This window comes from Perna viridis, chromosome 13 (genome assembly GCF_037379345.1).
Source record: "Perna viridis isolate PV_CMFRI_1.1 ecotype Kerala chromosome 13, ASM3737934v1, whole genome shotgun sequence".
Lineage (NCBI taxonomy): Eukaryota > Metazoa > Mollusca > Bivalvia > Mytilida > Mytilidae > Perna > Perna viridis.
Genome location: NC_142457.1, coordinates 30,317,223 through 30,336,988, shown reverse-complemented (window position 1 = coordinate 30,336,988; position 19,766 = coordinate 30,317,223). Strand labels below are relative to the sequence as shown.

General features: G+C 35.1%; 1 protein-coding gene and 1 pseudogene across 1 annotated transcript; both read right to left on the bottom strand.

Moving 5' to 3' along the window:
* Positions 1-942: 942 nt before the first annotated feature.
* Positions 943-18,430, bottom strand: LOC148600296 (uncharacterized). The gene is made up of 5 exons (XM_088558839.1): positions 18,004-18,430; positions 16,927-17,044; positions 16,181-16,292; positions 3,106-3,245; positions 943-1,766 (listed from the first exon to the last, which is right to left on the bottom strand). The coding sequence occupies exons 1-5, from the start codon at positions 18,197-18,199 to the stop codon at positions 1,484-1,486; spliced, it is 849 nt and encodes a 282-aa protein (XP_088414965.1). The 5' UTR covers positions 18,200-18,430; the 3' UTR covers positions 943-1,483.
* On the bottom strand, positions 4,427-5,936 carry LOC148600297 (uncharacterized; annotated as a pseudogene).
* Positions 18,431-19,766: the final 1,336 nt, after the last annotated feature.

The following is a 19,766-nucleotide window of genomic DNA, read 5'->3' as shown; positions in this document are numbered from 1 at the left end:
TGCTTACATGAGATTGATGTAAATTGGTGAATACAGACTTTCCATGATTTGTAACAGTTGTGTCCTTTACCCTAGGCCGACCTCCTTAAATAACATTGGAACGGTTTGATGATGCAATTAATTCTCTATCACGATTTCTTTGATATTTGTCGAGTTCTTCTTGAAGACCTTTTGTATTTAGTCCCTCAAATGCACTTAATTGTAATGCTACCGAATGGTAACTTCTAAGAAAAATACATTTGTACATGCAGTATACCGAATTTGCATTAATCATATACGACTGATAAATCTGTATTTTTAAAACAACGTAACCTATAAAACTGTAGGTGGATGAATGGTTCAGATAATATATATAAGGGTAGTTACCAGTGAAGTAGTCAGACTGTCAAATATTGACCAGTAAAGTAGTCACACTACAAGGTATTCACCTGTCAAGTAGTCAGACTGCCATCGGTTATTCACAATTAAATTAGTCAAACTGTCGAATATTTACCAGTCAATTAATCAGACTGTAGAATATTCACCAGTCAAGAAGACGGACTGTCGGGTATTTACCAGTCAATTAGAGTGTCGGATATTCACCATCCAAGTAGACAGAAATCGAGTATTCATCAGTGAAGTAGTCATCCATTGCTCAGATGTAGTAAGACTCTGGAATATTCACCAGTCAAGCAGTCAAATTTTCGGATATTCACCGGTAAAATAGATATTCATCACCCAATCTAAGTAGTCGGGTATTCAACAGCCAAGTTAGTAGTCAGATATCCACCAGTCAAGTAGTCAGACCGCCGGGTATATTGTCATATCGTGATTTTCATGAACGGATATGTTTTATTGTCTTAATGTTCAAACAGAATGATGCAGTGTTGATCAACCAATTCAGACACTTCCTATGTTAGAGGCGATTCTAAGTGTAGAAAAACACAGCGTTTTTTGCTTGCTTTATTTTATTTTACTACTTCATAGGGATATAGTGTTGTACACATTTAGACAGAGACTGGGACTTTATATTCGATTATTTTATACCAAGCGTTATCGAGGTATAAAATACAAATATAATGGCCATTCCGTATGTAATCATTTTATAAATTTTAGGGGGGTACACGCCCGCCTAGCTTCCGCCCCTTAATTGTTTCTATTCTAATAAGACAAAAATATCATTTCTGCATCTGAATCGCCAAAGTGTAGATATATCGGGTAATATTAAGATCCTATATACAATGTCATCGAAGAATTAAAGATTGAAACTGGTAATTGTTTTTATTCTGTTGTTGTTTTTTGGACATATTTACAGACACAGAAGACTAGTCCAATCAAGTTCCATATTTCATAAACTCTATAATCTATTAACTTACTATTGTATAATGATATGAAGTTAAGGCTGTTGACACCATGCATTTCGTTAACAGAAATATGACTGGAAATTAAGTGAATAAAAAGTACAAAATAAAACCGATTTCGTTTTCATTGTATATATTTTCATCTAAAAATTACTCCCTCCACCACCTCCTCCGTCACTATCTCTATCATGTCCCTCATCATTATTTCCACACACATCAACATGGAATGGTACGTAATCCGAAGTTGAACTTTGAACCGACGCTCTCCGTGTCGGGGTTTCTTCTTTGCAGCTACATACCTTCCCTTTTGCTTTGTAACAGGAGTATCCAATAACTCCAGTCACAGCAAGGACAAATATAACACCCCCAACAATCATCTTCGTCGTTTCCGTTTCAGCATCACATTTTCCTTGTTTAAGAACCTTCCTGAAAATAAATATCAGTCCATATAAATCTCCTCCGCTGACATATAAATGTTTCCTGTTTCACTACTTATCACTCCGCGAGGTTATACATATACGCTGTGCTAAACAGGATGTGAAAAATTCCATAGACAAGAGCACTACTCATTACAAATCCGCGAAGCTATTGTCATTATACAGTACTGATTAAGAAGAGGAGTTACATGTAAGTATACTGAGTGTCGCAGATAAAAAATCTTGGAAATACATGTAGCGAATATACCCATTATGCAGGAAATAGATGCATGACATCAGCTTGTTTATCAAAGGTACTCTAAGGCAGGTGTAACTTTAAGAGAGCTACAGAAGATGCAAGTTATAAGCTAAACATGCATTATTTCTACATGTATATGTCACTCATCTTCGTTTAATGTTATCTATGTCCTAGTAGATTTTATGTAGATTTTCCAATTCTATTATACGATACGAGCTCATTTTCAATTTTGTTTATCAAGCAAATTACTCTCTGTCAAATTGAAACCAGTTCTACGGTCATAGATTAAATTCGCACAGGTTATAGTTATATGGGTTTCAAACATCCTAGACGTATATATTTTAGATACAAGATAGACGTTTTACGCTCATGTACATACATGTATAAGATGCATACAGGAACACAATCGCACACCCTCTACTTATTGCGGTGGTTACATTTCAAAGTTCCATAAATGTAGGAAAAAGGTGGTAGGATAAAAATGAGCATAATTTATAGCTTTGACCCCCTTTTTTAACCTCTCTTAATCCGCACATGTGTTTGAACCACACAACCTCAGAGAAACACCATTTGATTTCTTTGGGATAAGAGACGGTAACTCGTTGCATTTGAATCATAGTACTATGTGGTTCATTCCTGCCGATAGATCCTCAGTTATTAGTGGGAGTAACTGACTTGATTCGAGAGTGTAACACCCACTTTCATAATGTCAGTGCATGAGAGCAATTCGAAATTCCCATTCCCAAACAAATCATTCATGTGATTGAACCAAGACCATATATTTGGATATACTCTGGATGATTACGCCTATTCTGACGACTTGCATGTAATTGCCGAACCGGAAGTAGAATTATAGTAAGACGGTAATAAAGATAAGCTTGTGTTGTTATATCTAGTTCCGATCTGTTAACATTTATAAACTGGTAAGTATTCCAATCTAGAAGGGGGTTAACTTCCAGGTTATAATTAGCTCATTTTTGTCCACATATTCATTTGCCCAAAATGATAAAAATCTGTAAACATTGGTGGGGTTCAAACCCCCGACCCCAGGATAACCCGGATCCCCAAAAGATTCGCCATTGCAGCTTACTTATATTCTTGAACCATGTGTTTTATTCCTTCTTCGAAGTGGTCTGTTTTTAGATATCGATCTCTAGTTTCATCCGATATTTTCTTTGTACAGTCGGAGGTTAGAGCCTCATTGGCTACACGTCCAAGCGAACTGTAAATCTATAATGTACAAAGAGTCGAAGTATATTAAAATCTATGTACATAAAGAAGATTTCTTATACTTGGATTATAACACCAAACCATAACTCATACAGTAAATTCAGTACTTCTTTTTTAAATATGCAACTCATTTGTAAGACTTTTTCCACAATTTGGACGACAGCAGTCACCTCAGTTTAAAATGAAGCACAACATCCTTTCTGTACTTGGATATTAGTATCAACAGTGTCAGGGGCGGATCCAGGATTTGATTTTTTTTCTTTTTTTTTTGGAAAAAGGGGGGGCGTTAATTGAATTATAGGCGTGCAAAACAAGGCAAAACATATGGGGTGAAATTTGTGGTGAAAATGTTTTTTTATCGATTTAGGGGGGAGGGCGTGTACGCCAGGAACGCCAGTCCTTGTATCCGCGCCTAAGTGTAACCTATGAAACACCATAGCTGTCTTCTGATGTTTATTGTTAAATATGAACGGTGTTTTCAGCATTATGTCCATTTGTATTTATTATGTTGTTCTGTAGTTTTTATGTTATGTTCAGTACTTTTGACATTATTATCAGTGCTTTAGGTATTATGTCAAGAAGTTGTGACATTATGTTAGGCGTTTAGGTCTCATGTTCAGTGGTTCTGACAACATTTTCGAAGTGTTGGTGTTGATGTTCAGTATTTTTTATATGATTTTCGGAACGTTGGTAATCATGTTCAGTGATACTGAAATTATATTTGGACAAATGTTTTATAATGATCAGTATTTCTGACATTATATTCGGTGTTTTTGCTATCTTGTTCAAAGACGTTAAACTCTAACAATCAATAAATCAATCAATCTTGTTCAAAGAACTGAAATCATATTCCTTGTTTTGGTTATTAAGCCTTGTAGTACTGACAATATTTTAGTGTGTTCAGTAGTACTGACAATATTTTAGTATGGTCGGTAGTACTGACACTATATAATTGGTGCTTTGGTTATTGTATATAAACAAGGGAGATATGGTTTGATTGCATTGAGACACCCACCCACCAAATACCAAGCGACAAACAATTACACTTCTACAGGTCACCCTACGATCTTCATAGATGGGCAGAACCCATACTATACTTGCTTTTTAACTCAAAATCTACTGATACGTGTACATTATTTTTTTACCAGAATTATGTAAGGAACACAATAAAAAAAATAATTAAAATCGAAAAAAGAAAACAACAACAAACAAACAAACATTCTACATAGGTTTTAATAACACATTGGAACGTTTGTAATTCACAAATTTGACAGTTCTAATGTCGTTGGGATTTTTCAGACCCTTCCATAAGTTTACATTATCTTTCCTGTATCATTTTGAACCGATGGAGCAGTGTAGCGTATGGAGTCGTTAAGAGTCGTCACATTCTGATACGCTTGTACATATAGATATACATCTATTTATTGTTATGTTTCGCATCGTTTTTTACGATCCATCACATATAATTTACATACACATGTATATAAACAGGGTTTAGTGTGTATATGGAAAGCCACATTTTAATTTCTGTTTAGTTTAACATTTAAACAAAATATCAAAAATAAAAAGTACGTAGGCTTTCCAACCATAAATCATAATTTGCATGATTCTTAGCTGGAGTACTACGATTAAATACCAGCTCCCTTATTTACAATAAAATATGGTAAAATCAAGAGCATTTAATATATATTAAAAACAAACAAAACACTTATAATCATTGTACCAGCATCAAATTAATACCAAAAACATTAATGTAGACTATACAAAAATAGGTTTTCTTCTAATAGGAACATTCAGATTTAACAAAAGAATTCTTTCTTTTTTTCTCACATATTATCCAAAGCTTTCAATGATTTTGTGCAAATATTAAGTAAAATCATAGTAACGAAATGATAACAACAATAATAATAAAATCTAAGTTGCCAAAATAAAAAAAATGTAAATGGCTGCACCCTTTCGCATGATAGTAAGTAAAACTATGTATCACATTTCTGACCTTTCGGTAAGACACGATGAACCTTACACCAAGTTTCTATGTAAATAAATACTACATCTAAACCCCCTATAGTAGAATGTTCTGTATAACCCCCAACGTCTTTGAAATAATGTCGCAGTTTTTTTCAATTTTCGACTGTGTTCGTTGCTACTACCATGATGAATAGCATACTCTATAGTCCATATATCCACGATTATATCACGTGACTTCAAGGCGTCTTGGATAGTTTTCAAAACAACCATTTCAGCGCCTTCAACATCTAATGAAAAGTAGTTTATCCGTTTTGTCCTTATGTACATGTAACTTAAAACTGTTTGCAATTTAAAACAGGGAACCGTGATTTTCGATTTCATTCTCTTCTTAGCTACATGTCCAGTATAGGAATCTTGTAATCCACCCAACGCTGAATCATATTCCCTCATTCGAATATAAGTTGATTTCGTTTTATCTGCTATACAAGCACATAGTCTCCATGCGTTACGATGACGCTTATCTATCTGTTTACACAGGTCAGGGTTTGCTTAAATAAGCAAACCACTCCATCCATGTTGTTTCTCAAGCCAAAATGTGTTTGACAAAGACCGACCGTCAAAAGCTCCCATTTCAATAAAAAATCCATTCTCGATTGGAAAAATGTCGAAAACAATTTTGTCTTGTCCTTCTTGGGAGTAGGATTTTATATTGCCATCCGTTATGTTTGGTATTTAAGTAAGGGGCTTGATGTAAAGTTGTAGAGCCATTATTTCTGAGTCCACAGGGAGATTCTGAGTTGGATATGTTACATGTAAATATCTGTATACGATCAATCCAACACTAAGAAATAATAGGACAACGTATATTTTACTGGTCCCTTTCATTTGACAATGGTTTACTGTAAAAAAAAATAACACAGTATTTTTAAATAACGTAAATGAGGTCATTTTGCGGGTAACTATCGCCATATTCGCGGTCCACAAAGATACAACCCTATCCCCCTACAATATTATTCGTAATTGTAAAGACATCTTACAGCGAAACTCACATCCACATAAATGTTTTGCGCAAGCGATAATGTCCCGTTCACAGTAGTTATTTTAGAAAAAAAAAACACCTGTCAAGTTATTAATAGCGAGAGTGGAGAGCGCAACAGCAATATGCGCGTAAAAATTGGCGGGATGCAGAATGATGGGAACAAAAAATCATCATGCGGAAGTGATATGTCGTGGAGAGAATTTGAAACAACAATAAGTGTCTCCAATATTTTTTTTAAAAACTAAAGCGTCTTAAAATCTAACTTAAATAAAAAAGGGGGATTGAAAGTAAGTACAAAGTTTACATTATGAGAACGACACTTTACAATTTATGTCGTCCGTTTCAACTCAGCTCCGAAGACAAACGATAAAATAAAATGCCAGAATTTAGGTGAACGGAGAAATGAATATGCAGTTTAAAACACACACACAAATGTATACATATTTTAACAATAATTGGTATGTTTTAATATTGATTGTTTTATTTCAAAAACATATATGAACAATAACCGTTTCCTGTTGACCAAGTACTGCTCAGCTGGTAAAAGGGAAGTGCTGTCCCATTCCATACATGTATATCTCAGAAACAGAATCTGAATCGGGGGCGGATCCAGGATTTAAGATCAATTAAAAATTTCGCCGAGCGGAGCGAGACGAAAAAGTTTTTGAGTTTATTTTTTTTTTAATATTCTGCTAAAGTGGGTGCAATGTTGTTACATATATCTTTTGTGGTAAAATAAGCGAGAAATTAAAGTTTCGACCGAAAACCGCCTAAATCTACCAAATTTTAGGGGGGGTACACGCCCGCCACGCCCCCGGCTGAATCCCCTCCTATGAATTGAAATTTCTCATCATTTCTGGTATTATAATAGTGAAGTAAATGTACAATTAGATTCGGACATAGTTCAATCAGTATAGACCCTATGTTATGAAAATTGAAATTTCATTGTTGTACATTGACTGAGATTATCCCCGTGCACCCCACCACTCATCAAATCTAATTTGAATTTCGTATATCCTAATACCTCTTGTTTAAGGATCAATATGTCGCCCAAAAAATAATAAATTGAACCATTTTTGTATTTTTTGGCCAATTTTTAAACCACGTTGAGACAAAAGCCAACATTTTTATTTATTCTTCAACCCACGGAAACTGACATTTATAGGCATCTTCTGACAGCCAAATATCTCAGCTTTCAAATGGTACTCGGAAAATGGCGGTACCACTTACGGTTATTGCGTAATATGTAAAACATGTAACCCTACCCTATCGAAAAATTATTAAAATTGACATATTTTTAATATCATAGCCCTAGCGCATCGATACTTCAGTTAAATGGCTTATGTGGTGTATTCTGTTTCGTCTTACCACAATTAATACTTCTCGGGTGTGCCGACTTTTATAGTCTAAATTATCAATAACACATGAAATTCTCCATAAACAGTTCTAAAATTTATCATTCGATAGATACATGTTAATTCGACAGCTACATTATGAAACCAGAAAAAGCTATTGTCTTGTAGGGAATTTCTTAGAATATTGGAGTTATTACCCCTTCCCCTAGAAAAGTATGAAATAAAATGCTCATTTACAACATTCCAAATGTATAACTCACATTTTTGACATTTACAGTTAAAATAAGAACGCATCCCACATTTGCGCAGTATAAGGCATTTAATGTTTCTTTTTGGGGATGAGAGCTGAAACATTGTGTCACGTCTTTAGCTATATTCATATTTTATGTCCCATGCACTTTCGCCTCCAAATTACCTGTGTAAAATGAAAGCTGCATATAATTTATTTATGTTCTATAATTCAATACTTGGTTTATCAAATTGTTTTGTTATTCAATTTGTAATTATTATTTTATTTTTTTTTTTTTTTTGGCTTTATTGCCCATCTCGGTCCAAAAGCGAGAGTGGTCGATTGGTCCGCATTTATTTAGGGCTGCAAGGTCAATAGCTCATAAGGACTGCGAATACGTTACAGGTACTCGTAGTACAGAGAGGGTCTGCTCTCGTCTTTTTCTGTTTTATCTAGAATTAGCAGGAGTTAGAGCAGTTTTAGTTGTCATATATCATTCTAGACTAAATCGTCAAGAATCGTCCTAAGCCCGGACACTAATGGTCATAAATCGTTCTACACTAAATCGTCAGGAAACGTTCTAGGCCCAGACAATAGTGGTCATAAAGCGTTCTAATATTATCATACAGTAGAACAATTTCAGGAACACCATCCTGGCTATTGAAATATAACAAATATAAAGACACTTAAAGAATGTTTCTATTTTTTTTTTAGATTATACGAAATATTCTGATTTACGGCAGTGTTAACCGACTTATGATCAACCTGGCTGTTGAGTAATATAACATGTTCAACAAATAGAAACATTCTTCATAATTTAACTTCTTATGGGTGCTATTCCAAATATTAATATTCGATTCGTTATCAGAACGTTAGGGTGCACTATACAGTGCGTTATCAGAACGTTAGGGTGCACTATACAGTGCGTTATCAGAACGTTAGGGTGCACTATACTGTTCGTTATCAGAACGTTAGGGTGCACTATACAGTGCGTTATCAGAACGTTAGGGTGCACTATACAGTGCGTTATCAGAACGTTAGGGTGCACTATACAGTCCGTTATCATAACGTTAGGGTGCACTATACTGTTCGTTATCAGAACGTTAGGGTGCACTATACAGTTCGTTATCAGAACGTTAGGGTGCACTATACTGTTACATTAAGGCGCACTGTTTCGCACGCCAAGTTATCCCGGTCAAATTTTGTAAAACTTAAAATTAAAAGTTGAAATTTGGTGGATATATTATTTAAATGTAGATAAACATTTATACATAGAGAGATGTAATATATGTTATGGTAAATAGGTGTAATTTAAATGACAAATGGTATCCGGAACGTTTCAGTCCCTTGCCGTATTAGATTCTCTACTCAGCATCAGATGGCTGATTTTCAAAATACCTTATTTTGCACGAACTTTTGGGACTAAAATTGTGAGAGAATGAATCGAAAAGGGTCGTATTATTTTTACCTTTTTTCCACCTACTCCATGCATGCTTTCATCTTGTGGTAGTGTTTAAACGCCTGATATTTTATAAAGTACAGTATTTGGCTGTTAGTTTTGGAAAGGCACCCCTGATTTGTACTAAAACATGGCTACTGGATTTTATAAGAATAATCACTAAATTACTTATAAATGACTTGAACCTCCACACACCAAGGATTAAAAAAATATGCACTTTCTTATGACAAAACACTAGCAATCTCTGTGTGGACTGCCTCAAAACAGCTTTATTTCAACAAAATATGACCAAATTTTCAGAAATGACTTAACAGTATTGTACGTCTACCTTATTTCGTATGTGATAATTGGAATAGCGGACCAATCGACCGTTAATGACGTTATAGTACCATAGCACGTTCTCAAAGTGAATCAACCAATCAGAACGTTTGTTACAAATCAAATTAAATTAAGAGTAAAAAAGTTTCCTTCTCTGCTTAATGTTGACCAAACATTCAGATTACATCGATTTTTGCATCAAAATTGCAACTTGTAAAATTACTCGTCATTCAATGGCGAGTTGCTGAAGGTGGCACTAAAAGGGATAACCGATGTCACAAATCCCATCAACAACAAGAGCCAGTAGCCTGAATGGCTCACCTGGTTCATTTTTTTTACTTTAAATGGCAATAACTTTAACAAGGAATTATCCAACAATTTTGACTCGGGAACACCTGGGTTTCTTTCTATTATAGTTTTCAAGATATTGACTGAAAACAGCTAAAACATCAATTTTCGGCTTTCAAGGGCACTTACATTTACTCTAAAAAGGTGTCGAGCGACAACTTAATTTGATTTGTCGCAGTATTTTGTAGGCCTTATAATAAGGGTCATTTTGACAATTGAGAAAATTCGACTAAACCTAACATTTTTGGAGATATATGATAATACTGACTGACACCTTTGTTATGAGAAAACTGGCTGACACCTTTGGTTTTTAGTATTTTAGTAACAGCGACCATGTTTTTGACGGATAACAAATACCCACATCAGTTCTGTGCAGAACATCCTAGAAAATATTCAAACCAAGTTTGGTTCCAACGGGTTTGGTAGTATCAGGGGAGAACATTTTTGAAAGAATTAACATCAAATAGGGAAAATGTCGAACAAGGGCATGAACTTCAACATGGCTAAACAAATTTACACGAAAATTTTACCAGGAATAGATCCCAACATTCTGAAGACTTTTACACGTGTCAGAATTTTGCTTAATCTAATGGTTTTGGAGATATACGAAAAACTTCTGTATGACCCCTATGTTCCGTTTTAGTAACACGGCGGCCATGTTCAACAGAGATCAATAATTCTCACATTAGTTCTATACAGAATTCTCAAGGAACATTCATAATAAGTTTGGTTTAAATTGATGGAGTATTTTAGAAGAGAAGATTTTTAGAGTAATAATATAAAAAATAGCAAAAAAAAAAAAAACAAACAAACACAAAAACAAAACAACAACAATAACAATAACGACAAAAAACAACAAAAGAAACAAAAACATAAAAAAACATTGAGAAAAGACAATAACTCTAACTTGACTTAACAAATTAACACTAAAATTTGACCAGAGATATATCTCATCATTCTTTACTATGTCAGAATTTAACTAAACCTAACGGTTGTTGAGATATATGGGAAAAACTTCGAATTGGTCGAGTAGCTTCAGAGGAGAAAGTTTTGGAAAATTGTTAATGACGACGACGGAGGTGAAGTGATGGCAATAGGTCACGTGGTCTTCGGCCAGGTGAACTAAAGAAAGATATGTGAAGAATCAATTCCAAATGAATGGAGTATAAACCTTATGATTAAATAAGCAAACAAGACGTTCCAAGGAGCCTGAATCGCTCACTTGATTAATTTGTCGCCTTTCAAAGTCAATTATAACTCTAACAAAGAGTTGTCTGACAACTTTGAAAGACATAAATAAACGTGCAACTCGCACTAAAACCTGGGACCAATGGACAGTTGTAGACATAAAATTCAAATATCTGCCTTATTGTAGCTGCGGTAAGTACTTGGTTACTTCTGAATAATTAATTTCAAACCATTTAAATAAATGTACTTACTGAAGTGTAAATAGTTTGTTTCAAAGCAAAATGTGTGATGTACAACAAAGCAAATACTTAGTATTCCTATTATTAGGTGAGAAAAAAAGTGTCAAAACAAAGAAAATAATTAAATCAAAGTATTGTGACCTCATTACTTAAGACTAATTTTTAATCTTATGAATTTCTTTTGTGTGAAAAGGGCGGAAGCCCATTTTTCGTACCCATGACATTCGACCAATATAAACCAAATGTTTGATTTCTAAAGGAAGACATCTTTTCGTGTCAAAATACCATTAAAATGACATAGATATATGTTATACAAGAAAAAGCATTAGCTATAATACATTGCATTGTAAAGCAGCTTTTCGATAAGTAAAACAATACAATCAGGCTTCGATATGAGACTTGCTAATAGTTTTATACAGTGCTTTTATGTTCACCCAAATTATAATCGTGCATCCTCAGGCAAGATAATTAAAGGGGTTTTTCATCATTTAATTTGTCTAACTGACAAAAGTAATTTAGGCAGAATTTTAAAATTCAAACAGAAAAAAAACATTCGTTTTACTCTCAAAATATAAAAAATATGTACTTTAACATTCATTTACAAATGTTCAAATACATATTTTAAAATCATAATAAATATGAAAAATCTTGATAATATATTATTGTTTCAGCTTACTAATAATTGTATACAATAATCCACTAACATGATACAACTACTTAATCTTACTAGGTATGCCATACGTTTTATGCAGTTTTATTGGGCATTGTAAATTAAATAATACCTTTTCCGAACTGAAAAACGCTGCAAACTCATTCGAATACGTCTCCTGAGGTTTTTGCTGGATATTATAAGTACAACTATGGTATAATATACAATCCCCAATAAAACTGCGTTGAAGGTACATGTATATTACTATCTGTGTTAAGCTTTAATAAAAAAATCAAACGCGGATCCCAAAATAGCCTCATTTTTGTTTTTTTTTTTTTAATTTTTTTTTTCACATACGATTGAAAAGTGAACCAAAATGATTTTTAGTACATTTATTTTTGGAAATATTGCACATAGTGACTCAGTGAAATGCTGATTCATAAGTAAAATTCAAAATTTGACAGAGGCCAGTTGCTCTCACAGACAGTAAAGTGTTGTTCTTGTTTTATTTTCAATTCCTTTCGGATGTAGAACGTATTGGAAACCGAAGACCGATCTGCATTTTATTGTTTATTCCGGGTACTCGAAAAAGCTGTATAACATTGCAAAATCTTCCATTTTATGTTTTATCTTCATACCTTTGTCATGTAGAGATAGATATTTGTCATTTTTTATCGGTATTCTTTACACGAAAAGATGTTTTGTCCTTAACATTTAGTTCAATGCTCTCTAAGTGACAAATCCCCATGATTTTGAATGGTAGACTAGAACCCAGTCACGGGGTCTCATGACGAGACTTACTTGCACTATTGTCGACGTAGAACGTTTTGAAACCGCAAGACCGACCTGCATTGTATTTTTTTTTACTTCCAGGATCTCGAACGCTGCATTACAATTGCAAAATATTTTGTTGTATGCTTTTCGTAACGATATTATCGTGTAGAACTAGACACATGTAGTTTTCTTTTTTATTGATATTTTTACATGAAAAGATTAATGACGAATCTCCATGCATTACTCGCGAAACCACATAGTCATAATACATGTACAGCGAAGTATATTTTATAAAAAAAACTTATACTTACTCTAGCAGACTCCAGAAAGTCAACACTTGTCAAAAAATATCCACAATCTTGCATTTCCGACAATACTTCCGTTATTGCTTGTCCGATTCGTTCATAATCATCGTAACAAACGTAATGATACAACCATTGAATAACCGCTAAAACATTTTGAACCGAGTATAATATTGACGCTGCTGACCATAACCATTTAACCGCTGAGTATAAAACAAAACTGGAGGAACTGAAAAAATAACAAAATGTAGTGTAGATACTATTGAATGATGTCGAAAGTACGGAACATGTAAAAAAATACGTTGAATATAACTTTATAAGTGACGATTATAATCCAAAAACTACTGCCTGTCATAATGAAACTACTGTATGTCATAATGAAACTACTGCATGACATAATAAAACTACTGCATGACATAATAAAACTACTGCATGTCATAATGAAACTACTGCATGTCATAATAAAACTACTGCATTTCATAATGAAATTACTGAACATAATAACCAAAACACCAAATATAATATAAAAAAAACTACTGAACATCATCCAAATACATTGTAATACTAAACATAGTTCTGAAAACACCGAACAATCAATATCAAAAGACAGTTATGGCATTCCATAGTACATGTAACATATCTAAACCGTAACCTGGCAGCTCGGGTGATATTACCCCAGGTCACCAGGGACGTCTTCTGTCTTTTGTTTGGTGAGTGGATATGACGTTATTTTATACGTTCTAATATTCAAATTTAAAAAACCAACGTTTAAATATTTCTTCCAAATTACTTAGATTACCTTTCGATACAAATGCACAGTAAATAAGTTAATTTAGATAATTTCATCTTGGTTTTTACTTTACATGTATTTCATTAGCATCAATTTACTCATATATTCTGCATATCTGTCGCTGGTGACCTGAGTCTATATTTCAGCGATCCTAGGTTCCTTATGATAATGACCAAGGAACCAGATTAGTCTAAACTGAACCCATTGAGACAAAAGAATCTGTTTAAGACCGATTACTAGTTTTCTAGAAAAGCAGAGGACTCATTTGCTTTTGTTACTTTGTATGTATGATTTTAGTTACTTTATGTTCTTTGTTGTGTATGTCTGTTTTCCATGTCTGGTCTTTGTCCCTGGATTACACTCTTTTGATTACCGCTATAACCTTGGTTCCCTTGATTATTCTTTTACTGGATCAAATTGCCTATATATATTGCATGTATATATTTTATATAAACGAAGTGTTATTATGATTTTAGTTTGGTCAAAATAGTTTTATTTATATTAAAGTTTCTATTAAGACAGAAAACACTGTGTGCATTTCCCTTTAAGGAGGCGGGCCTAGGGTAGGGGAAACAACTCTGACAAATATTCGAACGTTTGTATTCAGCATTTAACTTCAATCTCATGAAAGCATCAACGTAACTTTGACTGATTTCTTTCTGTTTCAAACGAAAGCTTGATAGGTTTTGGTTAAATTAAATATGATATAAGCATATCACTAATTTCAAGAGTTATGTCCCTTACCCTGGGTCTACCTCCTTAATATGCAGTAATATCCTAGTTTTCCCATCGCCTTGTGTTTTATATTTTCAAATTTTTAGGTATATGTATGTCAGAGCTATTGGCGTTGGATTTTTAAGCTGACTTATTTTAATATACCAAAAACGATTAGCAGCAACAAAAAACTGGAGGTTTAACACACTATTATAATATAGCAGTTAAACTTGGTTTCACCAATCATTTCAATAAAAATATCTGAACCAAGTCAGGTTCTTTATATTTGTTATATAGATTTCATTTGACTATTGTATAGAATAGAATATTCAACCAGTAATTTGACAGACCGAAGGAAAACGGATTGTCTGACAGACCGACGGAAAAGCAGATTGTCCTACCACTTATCCGACCAGTAAGCTGACAGACAAATGGAAAGACCCATTGTCCATGTTGTCTGGCCAACCACCTGACCAGCAGACTGACAGACAACCTGAAGAGCAGAACGAGAGTGATGAGACGGCGAATTGTCTGACCGACCGTTTGAACAGCAGAATGACATACTGATGGGAAGACCGTCCAACTACCTGACCAGTTGACTGACAGGCCGTTGGAAGACGGATTGTCTGACCAACCACATGACCAGCAGACTGTCAGACTTATGAAAAGACGGATTGTCTGACAAATAGTCTGACCATCGGACTGACAGACCGATGAAAGACAAATTGTCTAACCGACATTTCAAGCAGCAGATTGACAGACCGAAGGAAAACGGATTCTCTTACCGACTGCCTGATCAGCAGACCAATAGACCGGTGAATAGACTGATTGTCTGACCGACCGCTTGAACAACAGACCGACAGACAAATGGAAAAAAACTGCCTGACCTACCATTCGAATAGCAAATTGAGAGACTGATGGAAAAACGAATAGTCTGACTTACAACCTCATCATCAGATTGAGAGTCCGATGAGAAGACGGATTATCTAACAGACCGTTTAACCAGCAGACTGACAGACCGATGAAAAAAACGAATTATTTTGATGAGTACCTGACCTACAGACTGATAGAATGACGGAAAATGGATAGTCGGACCAACCACCTGACCAGCGGACTGATATACCAATGGAAAGACGGATTGTCTGACAGACCATTTGAACAGCAGACCGACAGACGTATGAAAAGACAGATTGTCTGACCAACAACTTTACTAGCAGATTGAGCGCCCGATGGAAAGACGGATTGTCTGACATACATGTACCACCTGACCAGCAGACAGACAGGCCGATTAAAAGACGGGAATATTGTCTGATATACCATTTAAGCAGCTGGTAAACAGACTGATGGAAAGACGGATTGTCTGAGCAACCGACCATTGACAAGCAACCTGACAGACTGATGACTGACAGACGAATGGAAAGACGGATCGTCTGAGAGACCGCCTGACCAGCAGACGAAAGATTGATCGGCGCCTGAACAGAAGACTTGCTAACTTCGCGGCAAATCGACCAATTTACTAACTTGACTTAAGCATGACTATAATGTCCTCGTTACAACATATACCTGACCGTCTTCTCGTGACATGAAAATAGCAATGTCCGTCCAGCAAGTTCCTCCAAAATCCCATTTATATCTAAGGGAGGCAGCAAACTGTTCAGCATTGGATTCTTTTGTCCTAAAAAAGGAAGACACGCGCAGATTAAAGATTAAAAGATAGACGATCACTTAGCGGTTAACACAAAATACCATCGCCGTGCAGTTGCTACATGTTGTAAATAATAATCCGGAACTCCCCGGCCACTGCCATTTCTGGAACATCTCTAGAACCCCGACCCCCCACCCTGGTCTTTCGGTTAAGATTTGCATATAATATGAACGAGCTGGGTGAAAATGTGTTTTATTCACAAATTAATATAGTTCTTTACGTATGTCATAATTAAAGGGATCATATAATACGGTTCAAGGTCGGATCAAAGATTTGAAGTTATGGGGTGTTAACAGACAAGAAGGCCGGGTGAACCGACGGGAGCTATTTTTTGTGTGCAGAATATGAGAGAAATTTTCAAGCAAAAAAAAATCCCAATCGTAGAAGGCGACTTATACCGGGTTGGTCCAAGTGTAAAAACTGTTAGCCTAACTGAACTTCCCCGCCATTTCCACTTGCGAAAACCTAGCATGAATAGAAAAGCACATAACAGACCATGACGCCCCCTTTCCTTATACATGTAAGTGCATTTGAAGTTTTTTTTTTGTATTTACATGTGTGAAACAATGACCAAATAGATCCAATTATTGAAATAATACATTACCCATGTGTGATATTCATTATGTTGATAATCGCAACGGAAATGACGTAGCTATCTGTGGTTCCATCACACAAGGTTATGTGCGCAGGTACATTCTTTAACATATCATCCAGTTCGCCAGCTGAGGAAACAAAACAAGATATGATAAAATAAATAATATAACTCAATGCACGATAAACAAACTATACTCTTCACAAAACGGTTCATTAACATTTTGAGTATAAAAAGTATATGTTCATGTTGACTGTCCGTGCGTCCGTCCCCAGTTCTAAACAGCAACTTCTCTGAAACCGCTGAACGAAATTTGATGAAACTTTCTAAAATGTGTTTATCATAGGATGCCATTGTTTAAGTTTTTCCTAAGGTTTTTGGGAAGGTAGCGGCAGGGACATCACCAGTGAGTTTTGCTAACCGTTTTTCTAGTTTTATTTTTTTAAGAAGTTGAGTACCAGTGTGTGATTTTGTTTGTATATTACGCCAAATTCATTTCATTAAAACTTTTATTAGAAGAACATTTTCCGTAAGTTTCATGTTTTTATAAACAAACATAAATACATGTATGCTTTAGGACACAGGGGCGGATCCAGACACTTTGAAAACGAGAGTGTCAACCGGGTTCTAGAGGGTGCTAAGACATTTAGTATTGTTTGTCAAATGTAAATTTACAATAAAAGGAGGGATGTCAATCTCCTATCCCCATTGAAACCGTTACTGCGCAGGTTCGTTCTATTAATGTGTGAATTGGCACACACTTCAGTTTGCCTTAATGCATGTTGTATACATGTAAATAAGACAAATAGTAAGGTAAAATCGCCGGTCATGACCTATATGCGCGTTGACCATCATTTGACACTCGTCAGAATATTTCTTAAATGCTATATGAGATGCTAAGTTTAAAAACGTGACTGAGTGCTATCTAGGATCTTCAAAGATGTACAGTAGATTCAAGGCAAGCATGTAGTCAGCTTTGCGTGTCAAGGATGAAAGACATTTACTTGCATGACCACTCCCCTGTTTTGCAAGAAATATGTACGTCCAAGTATACATGTAGACTATATATATCTTAAATAAAAAACTCACCCCCCTGACTGTTCAGTATTTGACATGGATCACACACATAGCTATCTTTACAGCCACGCCCACATAATCCACTATCGGTCTTGGGATTCGGAAACGAACTGGCATCCCACTGATCTCGGCATACGGGGTCCGGACATAATCCATTTCCCAAAACTACAAATTGTAGAAATTTGACAAAACTACCGATTATTTGCATCAATCTCAATTAATTGTTTCAACTACAGTATCTAACACCATCTATGAATGTTAATTACTTGGTCGTCCGCAGTGAAAATGTGCATTTCAATATGTTATTATACTTCTCAATTTAAAATGTGACGAACCATGCATGTACAGCTTACTTTTCGGTTTATTTTTGAAAAAAATCTGAAGCACTTCTTGCACTAAGTTACATGTATATAGCACTTAGTAAGTGAATATGTAATGCTAATCAAAGCATGCCTTGCATAATGGCAAGTAAACATTAATTTCAGCACATCGATGTGTCAATGAACTCTTCGATATTAGTTCACACCGAGTTGAAAGTTACCGTGTAAATCAAAATGTGGTACAGCTAGGGGGGATCTAGAATTTCAGGTAAGGGAGCGTTAATAGAAATAAATGCGGAGCGAAGCAATGCAAAAAAAAATGTTTGGAGGTAGAATGTGTAAAAATATTTCTAGATTATATTCAAACAAAGTTTCCCCCATACGCCCGGCAGCAGCGCACTGTCATTTGCTTACTTTGCCAAGATTTCGCACCCAATCAAGAAAATTTTCCATAAAAAAACGAGAGGGGATACAACCCTGGGCCTGAACCCTTCTCAAGCATAAACACTTTTATTTTCAAGTCGAAGATAAGCACAGGTGTCATGGGCGGATCCAGGATTTTATGAAGCGGAGGCGAAATTACGAGGGAGGGGGGGCGTACGCTCATTACGCCCTCACCTGGACCCGTTCCTGGGATGTACAGATGCTGTTCATCATGCTATTTGTTGACTGTCAAATGATAAGGGCATTCGGTTATCATATCACACATTTTTATTGTTCTGGTCAACTTATGTGTTGGCTGGAATCTTTGAAAAGGTTAATCATTCTAAGCTTTGGGAAATGTATAGAAATGCCTTATGTTTGTTTTTGCTACGTACAATTATAGAAATAAAATTCTCCGCATGTCAGGCCAGTAACAAAAAGAAATGGAACCGAATAAGTTGCTAAATTATGACATTTTCTTTCGAGTAAACAGTTATTTGTAGACTCAGTGAAGCGGGACATACCTGTATATACACTGTAGTTGTATTTTTTTAATTTTTTTTTTTGTTATCAGTATAGTTTTTTTTTTGATCAAATTAATTACAAAAACAAAAACTTACTAAATATATAATTTACTTTTCTCGTACTTGCTACATATATGACGTATTATCTTTAAACAATCCTAATTTCGGGGATTTGATACATCGCATCTACCCCAACGAATTAGATAAAGGATGCTACAGACACTATGAAGTCAGCCTCATATCTTGACCTACACTTAGAAATCGATGGTAAAGAAAAACTATTGACCAAACTTTACGACAAACGTGATGACTTTTCTTTCAGAATTGTCAACCTTCCCTTCACCATTGCAGTGGCAACATCCTTTAGCCCATTCGTATGGAGTGTTCATATCACAACTCATACGTTAAGCCCGAGTTTGCCGAAACTACGCAGACTTGTTGTGTCGCACTAGATTTCTAAAAAGTAGGCTTCTGGAACAGGGTTATGTTGCTACAAGATTGAATTCAT

What these genes read in the sequence shown, in the direction of transcription:
- LOC148600296 (XM_088558839.1), bottom strand. Translation starts at nt 18,199, where the DNA reads ATGCAAATAATCGGTAGTTTTGTCAAATTTCTACAATTTGTAGTTTTG. An exon ending in AATACTGAACAGTCAGGGGG is followed by an intron (nt 17,045 to 18,003) that starts GTGAGTTTTTTA and finishes TTGTTTCCTCAG; the next exon opens with CTGGCGAACTGGATGATATG. An exon ending in TGTCACGAGAAGACGGTCAG is followed by an intron (nt 3,246 to 16,180) that starts GTATATGTTGTA and finishes TGTACATTATAG; the next exon opens with ATTTACAGTTCGCTTGGACG.